At 32.8% G+C, this 25,687-nt stretch overlaps 2 protein-coding genes across 3 annotated transcripts; one reads left to right on the top strand and one right to left on the bottom strand.

The window, feature by feature from the left end:
- Positions 1-14,181: 14,181 nt before the first annotated feature.
- Positions 14,182-18,807, top strand: LOC21391158 (E3 ubiquitin-protein ligase FANCL). Of its 2 annotated transcripts, none has more exons than XM_024167564.1 (11): positions 14,182-14,384; positions 14,888-14,959; positions 15,551-15,621; positions 16,186-16,264; positions 16,339-16,413; positions 16,574-16,679; positions 16,773-16,830; positions 16,924-16,995; positions 17,456-17,586; positions 17,658-17,781; positions 18,471-18,807. In XM_024167564.1, exons 1-11 carry the CDS (start codon positions 14,382-14,384, stop codon positions 18,547-18,549), a joined length of 870 nt encoding a protein of 289 aa, XP_024023332.1. In that variant the 5' UTR covers positions 14,182-14,381; the 3' UTR covers positions 18,550-18,807. The 2 variants fall into 2 exon arrangements, with proteins under 2 accessions (XP_024023332.1, XP_024023331.1); XM_024167563.1 differs by having other exon boundaries at positions 16,915-16,995.
- A 2,960-nt stretch (positions 18,808-21,767) lies between these two features.
- Positions 21,768-24,401, bottom strand: LOC21391157 (probable xyloglucan endotransglucosylase/hydrolase protein 6). Its single transcript, XM_010101100.2, has 4 exons — positions 24,150-24,401; positions 23,940-24,040; positions 23,600-23,796; positions 21,768-22,511 (listed from the first exon to the last, which is right to left on the bottom strand). The coding sequence occupies exons 1-4, from the start codon at positions 24,331-24,333 to the stop codon at positions 22,121-22,123; spliced, it is 873 nt and encodes a 290-aa protein (XP_010099402.1). The 5' UTR covers positions 24,334-24,401; the 3' UTR covers positions 21,768-22,120.
- Positions 24,402-25,687: the final 1,286 nt, after the last annotated feature.

The following is a 25,687-nucleotide window of genomic DNA, read 5'->3' as shown; positions in this document are numbered from 1 at the left end:
TGATCAAATTTTACCTTTTCTTTAATTTCTTTCCTTTTAATTAATTATGTGTTTGTAAATTGTTAAACAATATATATATATATATGAAGGAATTATGATTAGTATTATTTAATTTTTCATCTTTTGTGCAATTTCGATCCTTTTAATTGAAGGATTTGTATACTTTTTCATTTTGTTCTTTGATTGATATATTGGTTTTGAATATAAAGAAAGAGCAAAAAATTCGCGTGAAGATTTATTTCGATTAGTCGGATCATCGATAATATATTATTTTAGATAAGGAGACAAACTAAACATGTATATTATATATGTTTATGCAATGTTGTCTCATGCATGAGTTAGTAGAAAGATGTAGTGGAAGAAGCCCGTATTGCCATGTATATAATGTGTACGAAATCCTTATCTACGTCATGTAAGCATACCTTTTTTTTTTTTTTTTTTTTATTGTTTTTGCTAGTTAGTCATGTAAGCATACTTTGTGTGACATGAATTTAAAACTCGATCAAACAAAAAATCTGTGGTTAATTTTGTTGCTTAAAGTCGTCGACTTTATAATTATTAATAATTGTCAGCCTCCAAATTAATCATCGAGTATTTAATAAAATATCTGACTCGTACTAATATGAGTCACACCACATTCTTTGCTTTTCAGTGTCTTAGAAAAGAAGAAAGATTGGATAAAGATAAAGAAACGATCTTGAGGTCATGAATAATAATTAAATTTTAATTAATGAAATAATAATGACCGGAAAAAAAATATATTATTGAAGTCTATGATAATGTTGAAGGGATAGAAGTGGGGCTGTGGAGGGTGTGGGACGTTAGCTCACGTGTATTTGTCTGTAATTCAGTTGTTTAGAGAGAGAAAAACAAGAGAGAGAGAGAGAGAGAGAGAGAGGAAAGAGTCTAAAGAAATGGGTGGTGAGAAGGCGTGTGGAGAAAGAAAGGAATGGATGATTCACTTGAAAAACAAAAGAGGAGAGAGAGAGGAGAGAGGAGAGAGAGAGATGGACTTATAGTTGTGATCACGTGACAGGCTAGGCCTTTAAGGGAACCAGTGGGTCACAACCCCACGTGATGTACCATTGGTTCTCCTTTTAACCCTCACAAAATCTCATCATGGGATTTTCCATGAAAGTCAGACTGCTTCCTTTCTATTCAATGTATGGGCCCACAAAGACCCCCATGAACCATCTCACCTCCCTCGTTATTTATTTGATTAAGATCTCATTTATTTTATTAATTTAAATTTTTAATTATAAGTTTTTATAATAAAATTTTTTTAAAAAATATCACATTTAATTTTTTTTGTTACAGTAAAAATTTTTTAAAAAATATCACATTTTAATTTAAATTAAAAAATTTAAATCCATAAAGTGAACGAGACTTAAAATTCTCATAACCCATCTGAAAAAGAAAAAGAAAAAGAAAATCTAGATAGATTTATATTCTAATCTTTCTCTCTCTTTCTTACAATAATAGAACGCATCTTATGTACTTCTAGGATACTCAAATCCGACGGTCCAAATTGATGGTTAATTTCATGAAAGTTACACACACATATATATACATAACATATATATATATATATGTGTGTGTGTGTGTGTATACACGTCATAGGCACGCTATCATGATTGGTGGAGATGGTACCTGAATGATGAGAAGGTTCTCCTAAAATACTCCACATATCACTTATATTCGTGTGGACCTTTTATTGTACAAATCATGAGAGGGACTTTCCCGGGAAAGAAGGCACTTTCCCGGAAACTGCTTTGTCTTGTGGTCTCATCATCACTTTCATCATCCCGCCTTTGTTTTTCCATCAGCATCATCATCATCATTGCATGAACTCTTCAACCCCCTTTTGAATTCCAACCTTCATGAAATTAATTAATTATTAATCATCTCTTTTTCAATGCTAGAGAGTGCGAAAGCTGATCAATTACAACTACTTCTTTTTCTTTCTTGTTAATTGGCTTTTAGCAATTTTAGAAAATCTGTCCCTTGCCCCTTAGTCTTAAGATATGATTACAAATAACGCCAACCCTTGTTTAGAATTAATCATCAGTATGATTTTTTCTTTCTTTTTTCTTTTTTATTGGCCACAAGATATATTTGTCTCAAGACCGCGTGTGAATAAAACCACCAAAGTTGCTTTATTATCTAAGATATACGTTTTACGTGTGCACCCACGTAATATGATATATATACTATTAATTATTAGAGAAGAAAACAGATGTCTGCTGTTGGCTTCTTTGTCGGCCTACATAGTTTCTATATGGGATTATATAATTATATATAGTGTAACTGATGAGCTGATTTCAAGCCTAAACTAATACCATTTTTTTAATGGAAACATAACCTTAATTTCAATATATATATATATATATATATATATGTATATGTATATATAGAGAAAAAGAAAATATCAAACTTGAGCGTGGGTGAGAAGTAAACATGGATACGTATTCATTGGTTTCAAACGTGATTTAGGTGAAGAAGATAAAAATCTATTTGGTAAAGCCAATCATGAATAGCTTGTGACTAATGCACGCGGAAATGAATACAATATCGATATCTATATATATATATATATATATCACGCGACTTTAGCCAAATCTTTGAACAATTATGAAAGTTTCATTTTGACTTGGAAAAAAAAAACTACTAATTTAATTCTTGGTCCTAGGCGAGCTATTAATTAGATATAATTATTGCCAATTAGCCTTAGCTAATAGCTATAGAAAAAAAAAAAGAGTAAAAACTGAGCTAATAGCTAATAACTATTAATTAGAGTCTCGTTCACTCTGTAGATTCGAGTTTTCAATTTGAGCTGAGATATGATATTTTTTAAGAATTTTTCACTGTAATAGAAAAAGTTAAATGTGATATTTTATGATAATTTTTTACTGTAAAAACCTAAAATTAATACTCAAATCGGTGAAATGAACGATGTCTTAATAATAAAAAAACTACTAATTTAATTCTTGGTCCTAGGCGAGCTATTAATTAGATATAATTATTGCCAATTAGCCTTAGCTAATAGCTATAGATAAAAAAAAAAAGTAAAAACTGAGCTAATAGCTAATAACTATTAATTAGAGTCTCGTTCACTTTACGGATTCGAATTTTTAATTTGAGCTGAGATATGATATTTTTTAAGAGTTTTTCACTGTAATAAAAAAAATTAAATGTGATATTTTATAATAATTTTTTACTGTAAAAACTTAAAATTAATACTCGAATCGGTGAAATGAATGATGCCTTAATAATTTACTCTTGGAGCAGCCTCGTACGTAGACTTGTTGTACGGTTATAAGCTTATGATATGTGACTAGTAACTGCCTTAACTATTGGTTCAGCTTTATTTCTATGTACACTAATTGTTACATTTATGGGTGAACAAAAATTCGCCGCTCATCTAGATATATAGTAGATAACTAGATATTTAATTAGCCAAGCCGACCTAGATTTAGTGGTAAAAATGTGGTCCACCAAGGTTGCACATAGAAGTCAAATGTTATAAATGGGGGGCTCCATGTTGCTCTCAAATGTTGGGCTGCAAAATCCTAGGGGAATTAAGAAAGGAGATAGAGCATTTTAATGCAACTTCAACTAACTAATACATAATGTACCTTTATTTGAAGTGTATTCTAGGCTCTAGCTAGACGAGGATATAAATAATTCATGTTAATATGTTATATATATATATATATATATAACCTATGAGCAAAAAAAAAAAAAAAAAGAGGTGGGGAAAAAACTAGAGAGGCTAGGATGAGGTTTGCTTTTTTAAATAAAACTTGAAGAAAAAAAAATGTTTGAAATGAAAAAGGTAATTCAAAGATAAATCATAGACAAAACCTACACAATTGGAAACACAATATTGATAACCCATCGGTTCAATTATAAGTAAACTCGAATGAAATGTTCAAGTAGAAATAATGTAGGCCAAATTACACGTTCTTCTCTTGAATTATAGGCATTGTCACAAAATGCCCGCTGAATTTTAATTTTAACTTTTTTCCCTCCGAATTTAAGCAACTTTTGCAAATTTTCCTTGTAAATTCTTACTTGTGTTATTGCTGTTGGCCTCAATTGATGAACCTCTAAGGTTCTTTAGGTTAAGTAAAGTAAGAGAAAGTTGGTATAGTAAAAAAAATGACAACTCCTACTATGTAATTGTACTTTTGTGTGATTAAATGTGGAGGAGTTAACAAAGTAATTTTATACTAAAAATGATTTAACGACACTCATTCTTTGTGTGATATATGTTATTTTTGTTAAAAATATTAATATAAGGAGTTTTTTTTTTTGTTAGTTTTTACATTTCACGTGATCTTTTCTGCAAAAATATAGTTGAGGGGGAAAATGTGTAAAAGTTATTGAAGTTCGGGGAGAAAAAAAAAACAAAAATGAAAATTTGAAAGTATTTTGTGACAAAACCTATAGTTTGAGGGGAAAACGTTTAATTTAACCAATAATGTATATAAAGAAAAAACATCTAAAAATACACCAAAAATCGAACATACAATGACTCTTTAATACGAAGGCCACGCAAAATATCTCAACGAAAGAAATTCTGCAAATGAAAAAGATAACTAAACGCTAAAAAAATGGTGTAAAAGACAAGCTAATAGGGGCAACTGTTATTATAAACGAAAGATAAAATAATAAACATGCCAGAATATCAAAAACACTACAAAGAGTGAGACTCTTCAGCACAAGTGGCAGAAAGTGGCATAGAAGACAAGTAGTTGGAAAAAATGCCCCAACAATGAAGAGGTCTGAAGTTAAGGCGAAAACCTATAAAGAGCAAGTAGTTGTAAAAAATGCCCCAACAACGAAGAGGTTTGAAGTTAAGGCGAAAACCTATAAAGAGTAAGCTGAGATGAAGTGAACGTTTGGTTCACAGATTCAGAACCATAATTCAGAGTCATTTTCAGTTTACGTGTGTTTTTTGTGAGAGAAAATGCGAGTCACGAACTATAGCACGAATCCTCGTACTAAACACTCTCGAAGACTAATTTGCCCAGGCCTACCTTAACCCTCCTCCTCTACAGGTGGCACGAATCCTTACCTGGAACTCAATATACGATAAATTACTTGTAAAAGAAATTCGATAGCCATAGGCCTAGGATGCGTCAAACCTCCAATCAAGAATACTCATATAAACTCTCTCTGTATTCTAGGTACATTATTTGGTCATTATCTTTCTTATTTTTCTTCTCATCTTACCACTTGTCATTTCACTTTCTTTTTATGAAATACATATTATAATGTTCCCATTGGTGTGTATATCCAATGGGAGAAAAACAGACGGAGGAAGAAAAGAAAAACAAAAGAAATAAAAAAGAAGTTGACCATGTAAGAAAGATTGTATAAAATGGTAAGGATAAAGAGGAGATCCGCATAGTGGCAATTTTGTAATATTAATGAATAACTCGTTTGGTTCATGGATTAGAACTATTTTCGATTTACGTGTGTTTTTTTGAGAGAAAATACTGTAGCAGATCATGAACCATGATTCGAATCAGAGAACAAATCCTCTAACCAAACGGACTCTTATTAATTATCAGCAAAAACACAAAGGTAGAGAGGGAAAAAAGAGAGGAATTTTCATGGTCAGAGGCTTGGTGTTTGTTTAGCCTCTGACCACCAAAGTTTTTCTACAAGCTCGTCATCAAATGCACCTATAGTTTTTCTAGAAGATGGTTGCCTGATCAAATCTAAAGTAGGAATGGGATCGTCGTTGAACTTGAGACATTTTTAGACGCATTGGAATTCATCTCGATCTACCGTGTAGAGGTTGTGGTTTGCGAGAGAAGTTGAGTCGTCTTATAGTACACACACTGATTATCGCCTTTGTGTATTATCAACTACTCGTCTTTTCTACTGTTTTGTTTCGTTGGTGTTGAAGGACCTTGCTCTCCTTGGCGTTTTGATGTTCTAGCTTGTGGATTTTTTTTTCTTTCATTTGTAATAACGATGGTTCTTACCCCGACTAGTTTAAGTTATTTTTTTCGGTTTGGGACCTTGCTCTCTTTGGCGTTTTGATGTTCTAGCTTGTGGATTTTTTTTTTCTTTCATTTGTAATGACGATGGTTCTTACCCCGACTAGTTTAAGTTATTTTTTTCGGTTTGATTTGAAAATCTCTAAACTAATTTGTAATTAGTTTAGTTTGCATTTCACTTAAAATAAACGATTTAATTGGTTTACACACCCTAGTCAGCTTAGGATGTTACCATATATAATCTAGTAAAGCAATAAAAAAATAAAAATGTTTTTTAAAGACGCCTTTTTTTCTACAAAACAGTTACACCCGCGATCATTTATATCAAAGAAAAAGGCTACACACATTACCACGTTATCAACATGCATGATTATTGGCCATGATTTAGTTGTTTGAGGCTAAATTCCGATAATATTGTCAGTGGGACTTTAGTTCTTGTGGGATATATTATTCACTTGGAAGTTAGAATCCACAGTTTAAGACTTTGGGAATTTGGAATATTAATGACGGTGTACTAGAAAGTATACCATTAAATAGCTGGAAAATAGATAGTACACCATTAAATCGCTGGAAATTTTTTTCAATAATTGCAAGAAGAAATCATACAAATAAACGACTTTTGAGAAAAAGACTTTCATATCCAATTCTAGAAGAACGTTGAAATATATATACACATATATATTAATTCTTCCAATATAATGGTTGGGACTTTGGGTTGGTGCTTTTCCGGGGCTCTTAGTTAATTATGGATTATGGTCAGTTGGTATATCGGACTTTTGGTGGTAAATATAATATGTGAATTCAAACGCATAGGTTGGCTAAGGCTTTCTAGTTTCTCCAGCCATTAATTTTCTTGTCTCATTTTTTCCTTTTGGGTTGAAATTAAACAAGTCGGCTGTGGATTTAAGTTGTATTCTTACACTTTTTTTTTCCTAGCAAAAAAAAAAAAAAAAAACAAATGTGTATTGTCACATTTTTAGGCTTAGGCTATAAATGATGCCAAAGAAAAGAAAGAGGCACTAACATGACTATATATAGATTCCCGATATGTATTTATTTATTTTTAAAGGATAAGTTAAAAAAAGAAAAAAAAAAGAAAATAGATTTAAGTATCCATACCTAAAAGAGAGAATTCATATTCTGAAACTATATAGGGCTTGTCTACGGTCTCTCGGTGGAACGGTCCCTATAACGTAATATATAGAATTGAAAATGTAACATGGAATTTATTTAGCATACTTAATACTAAGGAAAATGTTAGACACCAAGGTATATTTAATTGCCTCCTCCTATTCTATACACGTGTTAACATCCGTATTATGTTAAATAACAAAATTAAGTGTAGCAATAGTCTCAGATAATTAAAATTTTTTGGTGTTACGTCCTTTTTATATTCATGTTGCGTTATTTAACTGTTGTGTTATGAAAAATAATGTCTATATTATGTTAAATAAATTAATGTAGATATTAAATATATCTTAGTTTTATGTCTTTTTAATATTTGTGTTAATTGTCATGTTATGTTAAATAATGTATATATCACGTTAAATAAATGTCATACTATATTTTTTATTTTATACGTTACGTCGGAAGGACCGTCCCCTCGAGGGACCGTAGATAAGGCGGACATGATAGTTAGATAAAACTTTTTTTTTCATGTTGAATTAATGATAAAAGCCCTTTATTTGTGGATCCAGAAATTATAGTGAGAAGCAAACAATGCATAAAACAGCAACCTGGATCATGCGACGGTTTTTACTCTCGAATTTAATGCTTCTTTTGCGAGGTTTTTGGTCCAGAGCTCTCAACAGCTTCTGACTTCACGTGAGTATCTTGCGCATGACAGCCCATACAAATGGTAACCTTAGAGATGACATTGACACATGATATATTCGTTCAGGTGGGTCATCACTAAAGCCCAACAGATAACTTATTAGTGGCCCAATTTTGCCTTTGTATGATTGGGCCCACAGCAATATCAAAATATATAATATACATACATATATATATATATATATATCCATAAAATAGACGTGGAAATAGCATAGGACCACAAAGCTGAAATTAGCTTTCAAGCTTTTCAGAATAAAACTAACAATGCAGTGATGGAGTTGAAGCCTAAAACAAGAGATGGAGACAGTATTTTTGTTTATAATTATGAGAGAGCGAATATATCCAATGCAATATGCAAATTGATAAACTATTGGCCCAATAGTTTGGATTTAATTCCCAATGGACCCACTTCAATCCAAGGCAACAGTTGTGTTCATAATGGTGAGGCAGACGAGTGAATTAAAAGAATATATTACTTTTAGATAATTGGTATATTTTTATTAAAAAAAATTATAGGAGTTTAAACTCTACGATATTGTTCATTTTACAACTCAAGTCACAGTTCAAGTTTTATTGTTACAATGTTTTGTCTCACAAAAATTCAAATTCAATTTTTTTACTACAGTATTTTCCTCTCACATACACAACTCTAGTCATAACTCACTTGTGACTTGAGTTATGAAATGAACACACCCTACTCTTAAGGTGGAGTTAAGTGACAATTTACCGTTAATTCATTATACTTCCAATACAGAATTGGTATTAAAATATACCATCTTTATAGAAAATAAAAGCATAATTTACACATAAAAAGGGTACAAATAAATAACTATACTTCAAAAATATTACCCACCAAGTTTACATGGCACACTGGTTTTATTATTACTTTTAGACGATATTGAGCATGTCATGGATTATTGTAGAGTTTTCATGACAATTGACAATTGAAGAATTAACACACAAATGAAGTATTCTGTGTTGGAATATTTTTATTTGGGGACTACCTGGATTTAATAATTCTCTTCAATATTAATCAAAACATGTTATGAACAACTTTGTTAAATGTGAGTTTGGTTATGCATAATATTAACTGTTACACCATAGGATGACCACTCACTTTTTATGTCATTAACACGAAGAGCATGGACTCAGTGCTATGGCTAGCCCATTGGGCCAGAGAATCTCCAATTGACAAAGCTTGATAGCCCACAAGAATATGAGCCCATAAGGTTAGGGTGAAACACATCATGTGTATGAGTTTGGGCTTATATGTGAGTGTGTGGCTTTTGAGCCTAGTGCAAAAGATGTGAGACACTGTGGTCCTGTTCATTTGAATTTTTAATTTGAGTTGAAATATAATTTAATGTGAGAATTTTTTACTATAATAAAAAAATTAGATATAACTGTTTCTGAGAGTTTTTTACTGTAACAAAACTCAAATTTTAAACTCAAATCGGTGAAATGAACCGGGCTTACGAGAACCGTTCACGTCTTTGACGCTAAATAGAAATTTTAAATAATAAACTATTGAAAGAAGAGGCTTTTTAAAAAAGAAATTAAAATCAGAGCAACCTAGTTTAGTACGAAGACCGCCAATTTTGTGGTGCGCATCATGATTTTTAAAAATTCACTTTTTTTTTTAATATATTGATTTCGTACTCTCAACTTTGTGGTGTGCATCGTGGTTTTTAAAGATTCACTTTTTTGAATCTATTGATTTGCTCTAAATGAATGTTGTGATCATCTTATAAATATTAAATATATGTTTCAAGTGGGGTTTGGTGATCTTATTTTCTCTATTTTTTCAAATTTTGGAGGGTAAAAACATTTTCCATCGGTCTAATAAAAACCCTTATTACATAAAATTGATATTTTTGGCCCAAACGAAAGCGCAATGAGCTTTGTATAATTTGAGTACAATCTATGGGTGAAAGATTCTTTGAGTTTCATGTGTTATGTAGGCCGTTTATGAGTGTTTCAAAGCTTCGGAAATAACCAAAATTAGGTATTAAGGCTCTGTTTGGAGTTGTTGCTGTTTTTGTTTTTTTTTTATGTTTTTTGAGAAATAAAAAATGAAAACATGAGATAAATGACGTTTGGCACAATTAAAGACAAAAAATGAAATGAAAACGATTTTTTAGTTTAGTGTAAAATGAAAGAGAAATGAAAAACGATTTTTAGTCATTTTTCATTTTTTATTTTCGTTTTCTCCTCTCTCGAGTAGAGAGAGAGAGACATTAATGGATTTTTTTATACTGAAAATAATCTCTTGATAAAACTACCAAATGCATTTTCAAAAATGATTTCTGTCTAAGATTGAAAACGTTTTCATTTTCATTTTCATATAAAAAATAAAATCATTTTAAAACGAGTTCTAAGCGCACCCTAACTTTCATAACTTTTTGAGCATTTTTTGGTCACATTGATGTCATATAAGGAACATTTTGGAGCAAACCCCCTTTAAATCATTGAAGACAGACTGTTGGACACTAAGATCACGAATCTGGGTCGAAGTTACAATTTCATGAAACATAAAGCACACCAATTTATCCCAACAACATGAAGTTACAATTTTCATCTCTTTCAGAGCAAGATAGCGATTGTTGATCAATAGAGAATTGTCCGCTTAAAATCTTTGGTTATCAGAAGTATATGTCCTCTAGAGGAGAAATTACCTAATTTGTAGTTACTTTATTCAAATTTGTAAATATTTAGATTTAGATTTCTGATTTCCTTTGTAATTATCTAGCTAGTTTTTCATTTAGTTAGTTTCCTCTATTTCAATAGTTAAATTATTTATATTATTTAAATTATAATCAATCAATGTAATGGAAAAGACGCGTATGCCATAATTTTCCAAAAGCCTCTCTTAAGTCTTTATTCTCTACATATTTGTCCCTCATTTGACAGGCTTGTCTTTTACTTTTGGATTGGTTTTTATTTTTTTACCACTGTAAATTCTTGTTCTTGTTCTGCCATGCATATCCATGCATGCACGTAGGACGTACGAGATGAAATTTGAAGCCCAACATACGAACCTCCAAGCGTATTCCTCCTCCAATATTCTTTAGGAACAGTGACGGAGCCACTTGAAGATGAGCGGGAGCAACCGCCCTCACTTAAATTTTTTTGAAAAAAAATATTATCTTTAAAAATTTTAAAATTTTACACTTAAGCTCTCACTAAAATAATATATACTCATACTAAAATAAATATATTTTCTTATATGCCCCTACTAAAATAATTTGTTTAAAAAAATTTAGTGTACGCCCCTATTTAAGTGAAAGGCTAGCTCCGCCACTGTTTAGGAAGACACAGGATATTTGCACAAAAAGTGTGAGACTTAACCGGAATGTCACTTTAAGACATATTAGCTGCTCTTTGAAAAGGCTGTTGAGAAATCACAAATTCTCAATAGAATCTGGATTATTTGCGAAGAATGATGAGTGACCAGAGAGGCATGTAATTTTATTGTGTTGTATCAAAATTTTATTTGCTGCTTTGCTTTTCTCGAGTGCGAGATCCGCCATGAGAAGGATATCCTCCTTGAATTATTTCCTCTAGCGTCAGAAAACCGAAGCCTTGGCTCCATTTATATGTATGTTTGACTTGGCCTTCGGTTTAATGCATTTGTAGGATGAAGCATGATCATCCCGTTTAACCCTAGAAATGACACTTGAGGTCTACCTTTAATCTCAATTAAGTTCATAATGTTAAAATGTCCCATTTTTCGTCTCTAGTCTATTACATTGTTTCAGCCTTAATCCCTCTAACTAAGTGTTAAATATACGACGGTATATGAAAAATCTAAATGTTTAAGGTTTAAAACAATATAAAAGGTAAAAGTCACTTTCCACAAATAGTTTAATCTAAATGTTTAAGGTTTAAAACAATATAAAAGATAAAAGTCACTTTCCACAAATAGTTTCCAAACTTTGGATTTTTCCACTTTTGATCTGTAATTTTCTATATATTTCGTCGAATATTTAATACTGAAACAAAATAATATATTTAGAAGTAAAAGTGGGACATTTTAAAATTTAAGGGCCAAAATTATAGATAATTTGAGTGATTAACCTTTCAATATATACAAAAAGAAATCGGTGTTATATTGATTAGGAATTGCCCCTCGCGGCTAAGCATCCACATTAAAATAAAATTTAAAACAAAAAGTTCCACAGCGCGAGGGAAATTTGCAGGATGTTTCATGCTTGATTAAGAAGGTATATATATATATTATATATATATATATATATATACTCTAGCAGGCACTCCCAACTTCAAAGAGAAGAAAGAGCGCCCTCGGGATTGATGATACCGTTGGATGCTCATGAGGCATTCACACATAATAATTAACCACCTAAGCCTGAGAGGATATATTTATACACAGACAGACACGCATATAAACACACATATGGTGGTTATATTAATATTCCCATTTACCGTTTACGGGTAACCTAGTGAAGTTTATACATTCCTCCACTACCCTCGATTGCGAGTTCATTCGAAGAACCATTTTACACACACACACATATAATATATATATAATACGCCTTCACAGTCTAAATTTCCTTCCAAATATTATGTTCTAACACAAATCCTATCAGCTAGCTCCGTGGCATATCAATGGCTGCACAATTTGTTCTTCTGGTACTTCTGTTGATTTTCGCAAACCCGGGGTCTAATCTTGCAGTTGCTCGTGGGATTTCTGATTTCATGACCAAGCTTAGCGGTTCTTCTTCTTGCACCACTAAATATTCATGTAATGTCACTACTCATGAAGATAAGAGAGGCATTCCGACCGGAGCTAATCCTCTTCACAACAGGTAGAGAGAGAGAGAGAGAGAGAGAGAGAGAGAGAGAGAGAGAGAATGAGAAGTATTCTAAATTCCCTCTAGGTTTAAGGAATCACCTAGACTTCAATTGTTGTTTTTCAGTTGGATGTTGCTCTTTGTAACGTGGATATTATTCACTATGTATACAATACATTATGTTAAAAGAATCGATATATAAAATTAATTGATTCTTTTTATGATGTTCCGACATGTTTGTGCATGAGTTGTCTCCTGGTTCGGTGTGCGTTATATAGTCTTGTTTTATATAATATATGTTTTTGTAGCATTCTTATAACAAATGCTTTTTGGGAGGATCAGTTTATTGATAAAGTTCATCAAGGTATCACGTTCCAATATTTAATGCTCGACCACTTCAACCCCCATGGCTTTGCCTTTGGTGGATGCATGCATTGGGTTTTTATGAGTTTGATCTAGCTATTGGACTGGTATTAGCTAAGGCATGTTTAGTTCACTGATTTTAATTTTTAATTTGAGTTGAGATGTGATTTTATGTGAGAGCTTTTTACTATAGTAAAAAAGTTAGATGTGATTGTTTATGAGAGCTTTTTACTGTAGCAAAACTCGAATCGGTGAAATAAACGGGATCATAAGCTGCCATGTGGTTTGCATGCATGTCAGTGTTACCAGACAAAATTATAAACTTCTATCATATTTTTTGCAGGCTGAAAATCATCCCTAAACTTTTAAATTAATAGCAATTGAAGTTTAAAAACTGATGAACGTTATTAGATTTTAATTGCTATTGATATTAAGAATTTTGTTTAAAATTGACTCTTAAAACGTCCTCCCATCGGTATCTAATCTATTATTCTGATTCAATTTTAATCCTTCTACTAACTTGGTGCTAAATATTTAACGAAATTTTTAAAAATTAGGAATCAAAATTACATAATTTAGGAACAATTTGTGGAGATTAACTTTTACTTTTTGTATTATTTTAGTCTTTGAATTTTAGATATTTTAGTTTTGGTCTCTAATTTTTATAAATTATGTCAAATATTTAACACCTAACTAATGAAAAGGCATAAACTGAAATAATATAATAAATCAGATACCAAACATAAGTCGTTTTAAAAGTTAAACCAAACATTGAGGTTAACATAATAAACCTCTGAACTCATGAGACCATTCATTTGATTAAGTTAATCTATTATAATAAAAAGAAATATGACTAAGAGGTCAATAATAAAAGATGACAGCTGTAAAAAGTAGTTTTTTAGGGCATGTTTTTTTTATCTAAAAAATTTAAAAAAAGATAACTCGAGTTATAATTTATTCAAATTTATGTTCTTTTAAGTTTTAACTTTATTCAACTTTACTCAACTTTATTCAAGTTATAAATTCAACTTAAGTTATAACTCAAATTTAACTTAAAAATTATACTCAAGTTACACTCCAAAAAATAATCCCTTACTTTTCTTTAATTTTAAAGTTTACGGCGGAACTGCTAACAATAATAATTAGGGTATATGCTAAAAATGAAAAATTAGTATGATTCACTCTAAAAACATCAGTGACTCTCGGCCCCAAATCTCCATCCCCAGCCGTCGACGGTCGAGCCTCCCCCTCTGCGATCCCCCGATTGGATAACGTTCTCTCAGTCCTTCTGCCGTCGCGAACAACGTATCCACACCTCCTTCCGAGACAATTTCAAGCTACATGTAAACCAAGCTTCTCCATGGTTGGTTTCTGTTTGTATAATTACGATTATTATTATTATTATTATTTTGGTGGTTTCTGTTTGTAATTTTTGTTTGAAGTTGGGATTTTTGTGAGTGTTTCTGTTGTTATCGCTCATTTCCCTTTGCTTCTATGATGGGTCCTGTCGGGATTTCTTTGATTTTACAAAACCTCAAAATGGGTTTCTTTGGAATGTAAATCTTAGCTCATTGGTTAAATAATAAGGTTATGGTAGAGTTTCCTCATTTGGGTTATTAATGTGGTTCTTATAATTTGCAAAATGGTTTTGCATTGTGAAGATGAAGATTGAGACATTGAGGAGTGGGAACAATGGAGATAAACAATAGTCCTATTAATATTTGTGTTTGTCATTTTTGTTTGAAGTTGAAGTTGGGTTGATAGATTATTGTAGTTTTTTTATCAGGCAAAACGCCTCGGTTCCCGATTCCGCCTTTTTAAAACTATGCTCTCATGTATGTGTTAATGGATAATGTTGATGTACAGGAATGCAGTAATCAGACTAGAAGCAAAGAGCTGGATAAATCCACTAGATTTCATCGCTTAGTGTACTCGGAGGTTGGTTGGTGATTGTTATGTTGATCCCTTACGCTATACAGCAAATTTTTTTTTTTTTTTTTATGCTAGAGAATATGCTTATGTTTAATTTGATTCCATTTCATCATTCACAAATGAAAATCTGCTTATGATTTTGAATTTTTCAATTTGGTTCACTTCCTTACATTGGTTGTGACGCTACTGTTTTCAAGCCATATTTTTGAGCTAAGCATCAATTCAAGGTGTGTTTAAACATGTTACAAAGAAAACATGAAATAGAAGCTATAAATGTCTTGGATCATGTCTTGTTACTTATTTGTTTCTAGATTCTTTGATACCTTTCTATGTCAATAAAATGATCAATTACCTTTATTCGGATACTCTGATACCATAAAAGTGTACAACTAATAGAATTTGCCATGGTATTCTCCCAATATGTAGTTACAAACAATCAAAATGATTCTAACTATGATGCCGACTTCCATATATCAATCTTATCGAGAACACTGATTACTTCATTTTGATTCATTGTAAACTTATTGGCGACTTGAGTGTCTTAGCTGCCAGTATTAGTTTGCTGATGAGGATCTTCACTTGGTCATATATATGCAGATAGAAGAGATTGGATGGGAGCATCTAGTGAGGTTGAGTGGAGATCTAACACTTCTTAGCCTTCGCGTGTTGTAAGATATTCTTGCTTATATTCTTCATTCACCTAGAATTGTTTTCTGCATGGATCGACCAATCCTTGCTTCTTTCCCTCACGTCCACATGTGGGAAAAGAAACTAAGTTATTTTTTGCTTTTATGAAAATTTAAGAACGTGTCATTGGTCCATATTTCTGTCACAAGAACCCATTATCGACAATCAAATATTTCGTGTCTTGACAATGCCGAAATGTCCTAACAATGTTGCCAAACATGATTGGATGTAATCCGTTAAAAGATTGAGCCTGTCTTAAGGTTATCGCGTATGCCTAAAACTCCTATCTATCAGTTTTCCAGCAATCAATATTACAACACTCTAGTTTAGCTTCCCTTTGAATCTCTCATGTTTCATTTCTTGATTTTTTTTTTCCGTTTCATTTTTCTTTCAAATTGAGGCTGTTGTTGTATCCAATTGTTTCTAAAAGTTTCTTCTTTGATTAAAGCTAGTTTCCTTTGGCCCTTCAATTTACTTTTGGCTGCTGATTTCTCATTTATCACTTGCTTATTCCGTCTTATATGTATGGACTTATATGTTAACAGGGATAAGAAGGGCAGAGTTCATCATTTGGAAATCCAATTGGATAAAGCCTACCCCAAATCGCCCCCTTCAATTTCAGCAGTATATCTTCTTTAATTTTGTTGATTATTAAAATTCTCTCTTTATCGCCCGAGTTTGAATAAAATTTCGTTCAGGAGGTGCCTTACATTTATGATTTAGAATGGTCGATCCACTCAAGATTAAAAAACGTGGTGCAGCAGTTTCAGGAGGTATTGATTCCATATATATATATGTATTTATTTTAATGGCCTCATGAGCTTTCTCATTGCTTTCTTTCTTGGTCAATTGCTAGATGGTGTTATCTATTATGTCTGTTCATGGGTTTTTATGTTCACTATAACCTTTCAACCACTTGTATTTGTACTTCAGCATCTGAATAAGCTTCAGGAATTTTGGTCGACCTTGAAGGATATTGACAAAACACTTTTTGTTGATAGTAAAATGTCGTCCTTGTCATCCCGCTCTATCGATATAGGTGACTCCTTTGTTTCTAATCAAGTATTAACATATCGTTTCTCCCCTATGTTTTCTCAGTACTAATCGTCCTTGAAACTTCCATTCTTTTCAGGCAATGATTGCTTCATCGTCCTATCTATAGTTGCCAATGATCCTAGATCTTTACCAGAGTGAGATTTAAGTGCAAATTAGTAAACCTATACCATTCCTTCTTGCTTTTTTCCCTCTGTATCTTATGGTTTGAATATTTTAAGTTGGTTTAGAATTCGTTTTGTAGGTTCAGGTCAACTTGTGAACATCATGAGAAAGAATTGGCAAAGAAACAGCAAACTCTGGTATGCCATGCGTCTTGAATTTAGATCTGAGTTTTATCAAATGTGAATTTTATGATGCATTTACTGCTGAAATAAATCCTAGTTTACGAAAATCAACCAACATAGAACTCATATTTCTTTTAGTGAAAAGCAGTTTGACCATAGCCTAAGATTGAGGTTGGCATGTTGTGGATAGTTATGATATTGTATAGTACTGTAACCTCTTTGTTATAATCCAAGTTTTCAAATAAAATTGGCCAAATATTTACATTTGCTATGAGAATAAATACTAATTCCTTCGCTTGAATATTGATTCCCGCCAATGTACTGCATGTGACCACGCCTATCCTATTTTAGCTGAGAAATATGATTATAGCAAGTGTTGTCTATATATTTGTTTGCGCATTTACTAGTCATGCATCTTGACATCAAGCAGAAAGGAAAAATAAGCAAAATAAATGTATTCTGATTTATCACACAGGAGTACTAAGAGGTCATTTTTAGAGAATCTTGAATGCCTTCTGGCGACTCAACTGCCAAGGCGTCCAGATGTCCAGAAGAACGACCAAGAAGTTGAATGTGGAATTTGTTATTCTCAAAGTCTTCCAATCGGTAATGTTACAGAAAGAAAGATAGCTATTTTCGGTCGTGAAATTATGTTGACTTTCTATGTCGTAATGTAGATGAGGAGCTGGGAGATAAGAGCGGGAGTGGAATCGACTACACGTGTGAGAATACCAACTGCAACAGAGCTTTCCATAGTGTTTGTCTCGGTGACTGGTTGCGCTCAATCACCACAACAAGGCAGTATGTTCGGTTCCTTTCATTATTTTACCGTATTGAGTTGACCTAATGAGTTTTGACTTTGCATTATAAGGGACAAACAACTTCATTGGCCAAAATTCTTCAATTTAAGGAAAAGAACACAATAACTATTTCCTTTTTGGGGGGCTTGCGTGGCGGATTCTTTTTTTTTTTTTAAAGGAAAAATTATATTCGAGGGGTGGGTGGATGTCATTTAAAAGGGTCCTCACAACTTAATGTCTAATGGACAGGAATAGCTAAATATTTTCCAGACTAGTCCGCTTTTATTGGTACTTACCCCATCTCTTAATTTCCATTTTGATTAATATATTTTCTCTTCTATTATTAAGCCAACACTGTTTCAACTGTGGTCCAACTAGTTCAATCAGATCTCAGAACTTAAGAATTCCAAAAACACACCAAACAAAAAAGATCCGTAGATTTCTTTTGCCTTTTTTTGTATGCCATGGATCGAACTCTAATTTGGTTTTGAGTTAAAGCTGTAGATATGTGCCACTGGGTCTGGGGTGTCCCCAGAACAGTTTCTTTGCTGATAGATCCTGGGAACATTTTGACATTCTCAATGATTTATGTCACATCTGTAACTCATGTCATCTCATATCCTACAATTGCTAACTGCGGATATCATTTCTGTTACTTGTTTAAAATTTCTACTCATACTTGCATTGCAGGTCATTTAACGTTCTGTTTGGAAATTGTCCATATTGCTCAGAGCCGATTGCGGTGAAGATCAACATTGCCAAGCAATAACTTTGTTTCCCCTTCTTTTGGTTATAAGTTCTACCCTCTCATGAAAATTTTAAGGTCTCTAGATGACATCCTTTAAGAGGCTCTCTCTCTCTCTCTCAAGTTTCTTGTATGTCGGTGTGAACTTGATACTATCAATCTGAAGGGGAATCCAATGTAAGCTTAGCGCTCAATCAATTATAGCACTTTGTGTTTCCTGTAACTCTGATATGTTATATATACCTAACTTTGATATGTGGCTCTCTTCCACTACATTCTATCTACGCCTTATCCATATACTCATCGACTCGTCTGCATGTTTAACCATTGATTGTGACCCCAAAGACAATACCCTCTTCTCATAGATTGGTTTGCCACGTCAGTTTTTGTTTTCCCAATGATCTAGTCATATATATATCTTTGGTTGTATATATCTTTGCTTATGAGTAACTCTCTAGATTATCCAAGTACCAAAACAAAAGAATAAGAGAATAAAAGAGCTCTACATAATCTTTATAGTAGTAGGCTATCTTGGTTTCCTCTCCCTTGAGTACTTTGGCAGCTTTGGTAATGCTAAGCTAGCCATATGAGAAGACATATAGGGTGAGTTTGGGATTGGTTTTAGAGTTGTTAAAAGCACTTTCTATAAAATACAATTCAAATATAGTGCGACTTTTTAATTTATTTTGAGAAGTTAGAACTTATAGTTTTATTTTACGTAAAAAAATAGTGCTTCTACTAAAAGCACAGTAATTCTAAACTCGGCCATAAGATATCCAAATAATCAACAAAAACTTTTAATTATTGCTTGGTTAAGTGAATTCATAATCTAACTTTTGCTAGCTCAGAAGATGGTCCCATCTCAACTCATTTATCAGCTCAGGTCAAACAACTTGAGAGTTGGCAGGGTCCATGATTTTTAAATGCTTCTATCAATCTAGTTGTGATCTGGGGTCCCCCTGTGAAAATCATCCCTGACGTTTTTGATCTTTCAGAATCCTTCCAATTTGATTGGTTGTACGAAAACGGGGAAAGAAAATGTGAGAAGCATGCTTGTTTGTGTTCGGCTTTTCAACATTATGTGACCAAAAGGCTCATTCTTTTCAAAATTCTTGTCAATTTGCTTCCTCTAGATTGGCTTTTAGCGTACATTGCAAAAGATTCACCAAACAAGGGCATATTTTAAATTTCCATGCATCCCACAGTTGTCTTGAAGATGATTGAGGTACGGACCATTTGACCATTTCCAATGAGATGTCGAGCCACTCATATAAATATGAAAACTAATATTCATCACCACAATAGTAGATTATAATTTCATTTTCACATGTGAATCCAAAAAATAAAATCCAAAATTTTTAAGGGATATCTCTTGTAGACACTGAAAAAATAAACCATCAAATATGTTCTGTTTTTAACTGTGAAATATATATTAGAAACGGATATAAAATTAATGTAATTTTAATGAGATTTAACTGTCAGAAATTGATCCTATCTGTAAAGAGGCTTTATCGGAGTGTGAATGTGATTATCATTACTATTGGTAATAAATAGCAATACAAGAACATATACAAATAATTTTTAACTTATATTAATGTAGGACATAAATAGATCCGTGCCACACGTGCAAACGACAACAACCGACAGTGATCATCCTCAACCTGGGACCCGCGCTCGTTATAGTGCTGATTGAAGGGCCTTATCTGAAGAAATTCATTGATATAAATCTGCCAGGCACATAAAGCATAGCTTCTGCGACAACTGAAGCATGTGTGCAGAACAAAAGCAATAATAATGAACCAAAGGACCAAACTGTGTTTTATATGTTAAGGTTCACTAGTAATTCAAAGCCAAAACTGAAAAATATAGAACGGATGAATTTAAGAAGCTTTCTTCTTATAATCTCCTTATGTTAGAAATGAATTCTCTCCCTACATATTTATATTACAAGGACAGACACTTGAACAAGATAATTGAACAACTTGCTTTAAAATTAGTACCATATTTTTGGAAAGAAAAAAAAAAAAACAACCTCATTTCGATACCTTTTTATTTTTTTTCCTGCTTGACATTTTGTTCCTCAAATTATTTTATTAGGCGCTAAATATTATGTATTATTGTTTGTTGACAGTTTTTCGCGATTCCCAAGTTGATCAAATTCGAGATGTGAAGTTTAATCAGTAAACCGGTTAGGTGCAGTGCTACATCAACATTGAGTTGCAGATATTCGAAGATCAAACCCCCAAATATTTAGACCACATTCATTTCACTGATTCGAGTTTAAAAAGATCTCAAAAACAGTCACATTTAATTTTTTTATTACAATAAAAAACTCATATAAAGTCACATCTCAACTCAAATTAAAAACTCGAATTAACGAATTAAACGGGCCCTTAGCCAATTTGAACACTTTGCGAGTTAGTGTTGATGTTGCACGCTTGATTGGACAATGTCGTTCGGCTTTCTCGATGTTGACTGATTTATTAGTTAAATCGTATAACCCTAACTTGATCAACATTAGAACAAGGATTGTGATATCCTAAGAGAGAATAATTAAAAAAAAAATAGGTTCTTAATTCCTAAAGCAATAATTTGAAGTCAAAATACTAGGCTGAGATAAAATTTAACGAAAGTTTCAATTAGTTTTTAATTTTTGGGATTAATTTTAAATTTTCTCAAAGAATTATGGATTGCCTTACCCTTGCCCCTCCAATTTAAAACGGTATTAAATCAACGTCTTAAAGATGGAAGTACTAAAATTGCAATTTTAAGTATGCTTTAGGATGGTTTTATGCTATTTTGAGTTGCAAAAGACAAAGTAACACAATCTCCTGTTATTGGGAGCCATGTTCAAGAATAAGGAAATTGATTTCTATAGTAGGAACCTGTTTTTTCTCGCTATCGAACTGCGGTTTGATATGTGAACATCCATGTTAAAAATTTGTAAACAGCGACACAAAATTGCTCCTAATCATAGATTAGACCGTTGAGAAATTAATCTCGTGGCTAAATTAACTGTTTCTACCAGTATAGCGGGGGGGAAAAAAAATTCCTACTGTAAAAATTCCCTTAAAATTAACCCCTTTTCTTCTTTCCCTCTATAGTATACGTTTGACCTGTGTGGTACATGAAACGACCTTTTTCATTCCATGAGAGTTCAAAAAAGCAAAAGAAATCGTGCGAAATCTTTGAGAGCCAAAGACAGAAGAACACCGTAAAAAGCATACACGCAACCCTTTTTCTTTCACATTCACAACAGAAAATTTTCATTTATTGGCACAAATAATGCGATATTGGATCGCATGGATACAGACAAGGGAACATACAGAGCCACGTGATCAAAGAAAATAATTGACATGATTTACTTTTCCGGCCATACCCCTCTCCCTTATAAGAATTCAAACCTAGCATTGCTTCATCACCCTTAACAAACGACATGCATGGTATACTCACACAGTATACAAAATAATGAGCCATATTGTACAAGACAAAAACAAAAAACAAAAAGAGTATATGACATGAATTGTACGTATACCACTTTGTTTGGTAAGTAATTTAACTTGTTGGTAGGTTTATAAAGTGGCTTGAATTTTGTCTAGTAGCCTGCTAGGCACTCCGGCGGTGGGACGGGGTAACGCGACCTATCGGTGCAGTAGTCATAGATCATGTGGTTGACCCGGACCCACTTGTACCTCCGGTACTCGATTGCGGTGAGGGATTGGTAGGCGGAGCCTTCCCACCAGTTGGCAGTGTTGGCTGCGCAGTTAGCAGGACCGGGGACCGCGCAGCCCTCGAGATCGAAATCCTTGTAGTAGGCTAGAAAGGGGGCTTTGCTCCAGTCGATCTTCTCCAATCCGCCTCGGGTCGCCCAGTCATCGGCTTCCCACAATGTGGAGTAGACCCCCATGGGCTGGTGGAGAGGGTATGGGATTCCCTTTACCTCGTTGTTTTTGTACACCCTTATTGGCACCTCGTCCACATAGAAGCTGTGCACAAATTTGTGATGTTAAATTTGGCATTAGGATAATATTAAAGGAAAATGTTGTGTAATCAATGGGGGATTTAAGTACAGTTCAGTAGGGGTTACCGTCCCCACTCAAATTTTTTTTTTTTTTAAATATTACCTTTAAAAATTTTAAAATTTTACACTAAAATAATATATTCTCACACTAAAATAAATATATTTTCTTATAAGCTCCCACTAAGATAATTTGTTAAAAAAATTTAAGTGTACGTCTCCACTGAAGTGAAAAACTAGCTCCGTCACTGTGTTTAATATATTATTTTTACTCACAAGTTACTTTTCTTTAAAGTTGCTAATTTGATATTTATCTATGGGTTCAATTTCCTTCCCTTTTTTTTAAGAGAAGGTTATAGAAAAAGAAGTGGTATAGTCATGAAATTTTGGCATGCATGTCTTACATAAAGTTAAAACACACTCGGAACAAATAGAAATACGGGATAATAAAAAGTCAATGTAGTCAAGCTTACGTGGAAATGATACATAAAAAAAAGAAAAAAAAAAAGAGATTACATGGAAGTGGTGTATTAGAAAAAGATTTTTTTTTTTTAAGAGATAATCCTATTTTATCTGTCATAATCAACTTTTCTGTCTTAAATTCGTCGTAAGGAAATATGAGAAGAAGTGCCTAATTAACAAATGACAAGTAAAGAGTAGAGGTGCTTAATTATTGTCTCCTTTTTGGTCTAATAACTAGTAAATAAACGCGTCCCCCCTTCTTTTTTTTTTTTCATGGAAAAGGTAATTGGTGAGGAATATGTCAACTGTTAGTAATAGTATGTATCATTCATATGGGACAGAAAATGAGACAGAAAATCAAGCAGGATATTTATCAAAAATCTATTTGGGAAAATCCATAGTTTTCCATCTAGGCTTAGGGGACAAATGTTTGAGTTTTGAGGAGAATCTATTCGCGTTTTCTCTCTCTCTCTCTCTCTCTCTCTCTCCTCTCTTTCTCTCGCACTTAAAAACCTACTTTTGCATGTAGATTAGGAATAATTAATATTTGACTCGGGGATTAAGAGCAAAAGTCGTTGTTGATTAATTACGTACACGATATGGTGATGGTTCCACATTATTGTGTACGTGTGGAACTCCAGAGCAGGATCAAACCAGAGATTAATCCTTTGTTCCCTGTCACCCTTCCCATGAGCATAGATGTTGGTCTGGACGGTGTACGGCTGGCCGGAGCGGTTGCCCAAGAACTCGAAATCGAGCTCGTCACGCACCGCGTTGGTGTCGGAGTTCATCTAATTAAAACCACCACAAAAATTTAATTAAGACAAACAACTGATCATAAGTACTAATTAAGTAACATTTAGCCTAATAAGACAACATAAATACATCATAAATATATATATGTATATAGTGATTAATTTCAAGTCCTACTCACATAGAAAGCAGTGACTGTTCCGGCTGAATCTCCGGGTACGAGCTTGATCTTCATGCTCACACGGCCAAACAAGTACTGCCTTTTGGAGGCAAACCCACATCCTGAAATATTAAAAATAATAAAAGTTTGTATTTTTTTTTTTTTTTTACAATATTGAAAAGGAAAAATGAATGATAAAAAAAAAAAGTAGACCCCGCAAAAGTATGTAACCTGAATTTTGGTCAAGCACTAGTTGAATGGCCCTCCCACCTTCGATTTGCCTGATATGGGAATCGGACCATGTGATTCTGAAGTCCTCAAGAAAAGTTGCCGGCCGTCCCAAGACCAAGAGAGAATTGTAAGCAACAACACAAAAGAAAACACAAGCCACAACACTTGACCTGATCATGGCCATAATAGTAACTTAGAAAGACCACTCAGTTGTATTTTAGAGAGAGAAAGAGAGAGGAGAGAGAATTAAATACGAATGTGATGTTGCAGAAAAGAGCTTGTGAGTTATCAATATATATAGAGAGTCAGTTTAGAAGAAAGTCAGTGTAGGAGGGGTGAATGTTAAGGGTTAAAATGTTTGAGTCTCACATCACATCGTATAAATACAGATATAATTATAGTTATATAAAGATATTTTATTACTTTACTTAAACATGTTAATTTTTTAATATAAAAACTCAATATTTTATAAAGTGTAATTTTTCTTTCTCATTTTTTTCTCATCTTTCTAAACTCTAATAGTAAATACTTAAGCAGTTTCTCATCTTTCTAAACTCTAATAGTAAATACTTAAGCAGGGTTTTGGGTGACTGAGATTGATTGATTCTAGTGGAAAGCGCCACTAGCTTAGCTTTCCATACAGCTAATGGCAAGCCGTCTTTGGGACCCTACTAAGCTTTATCCCACAACAAATATATATTTTTTTAATTCTCTCTATATAACACTATTTATAAATAATCTCCTATTTTAAATCTCCAACGTTACATATATAACGATTTTTTACTTTGAAAAATATTATCATCATTATTTTTGTCATTTTTTTATCACTCTATACATTTTGATATAAAGAGTTGGGCTAGCATTTTTTTTTAATTTACTATGCATACTTTTTATCGTGATGATCAATTGTGTGATGGGTTACGTGGGAAAAGTTAATAATGATGATTATTATTATTTTTTTATTTTTTTATTTTTGTGTCTGGATATTAATGACTATGCCTGACTTTGATGTAAGAAACTAACAAAGGTTGGTGATTGTGATTTGTGATATTTTGGAATTCATTTTATCTGCTTTTGCGCCTAACTCTGTGGCAGTGGCTAATCGATATTGGTTCATTGTAATTTCATGGTCTTGATTAATTATTAATCTAAAAGTTTATAATGATTAGTTTTTCTCTTTTTTTTTTTCTTTTTTGTGTGTGGATATTAATGACTATGCCTGACTTTGATGTTAGAAAATAACAAAGGTTGGTGATTGTGATATTTTGGAATCCATTTTTTCTGATTTTGCGCCTAACTCCGTGGCAGTGGCTAATCGATATTGGTTCATTGTAATTTCATGGTCTTGATTAATTATTAATCTTGGTCAACCACAAGTGATGAATTGAAAGCTATCCACTCATAATTCGGGCTCTATCTGTCGACAGCCCATAGAAGTTGATCGATATGGAATTTCCCAAATTTCGTTGCTATTTTGCTAATTGCTACTTATGTACTAATTACCTTTGTTCAACTACGTAGCCGTAGGAGAATTTTGT

The sequence above is a fragment of the Morus notabilis genome, unplaced genomic scaffold, assembly GCF_000414095.1.
Source record: "Morus notabilis unplaced genomic scaffold, ASM41409v2 Scaffold300, whole genome shotgun sequence".
NCBI classification, from domain to species: Eukaryota; Viridiplantae; Streptophyta; class Magnoliopsida; order Rosales; family Moraceae; genus Morus; species Morus notabilis.
This window is presented reverse-complemented; position numbering and strand designations above follow the sequence as displayed.

Excerpts from the sequence above, each read along its gene's own strand:
- LOC21391158 (XM_024167563.1), top strand. Across the intron at positions 15,622-16,185 it reads CTTCTTAGCCTTCGCGTGTT|GGATAAGAAGGGCAGAGTTC; the intron begins GTAAGATATTCT and ends ATATGTTAACAG. Across the intron at positions 16,996-17,455 it reads CAAAGAAACAGCAAACTCTG|GAGTACTAAGAGGTCATTTT; the intron begins GTATGCCATGCG and ends TTTATCACACAG.
- LOC21391157 (XM_010101100.2), bottom strand. The coding sequence starts at position 24,333 with ATGGCCATGATCAGGTCAAGTGTTGTGGCTTGTGTTTTCTTTTGTGTT. Across the intron at positions 24,041-24,149 it reads AGTGCTTGACCAAAATTCAG|GATGTGGGTTTGCCTCCAAA; the intron begins GTTACATACTTT and ends TTAATATTTCAG. Across the intron at positions 23,797-23,939 it reads GAACAGTCACTGCTTTCTAT|ATGAACTCCGACACCAACGC; the intron begins GTGAGTAGGACT and ends GGTTTTAATTAG.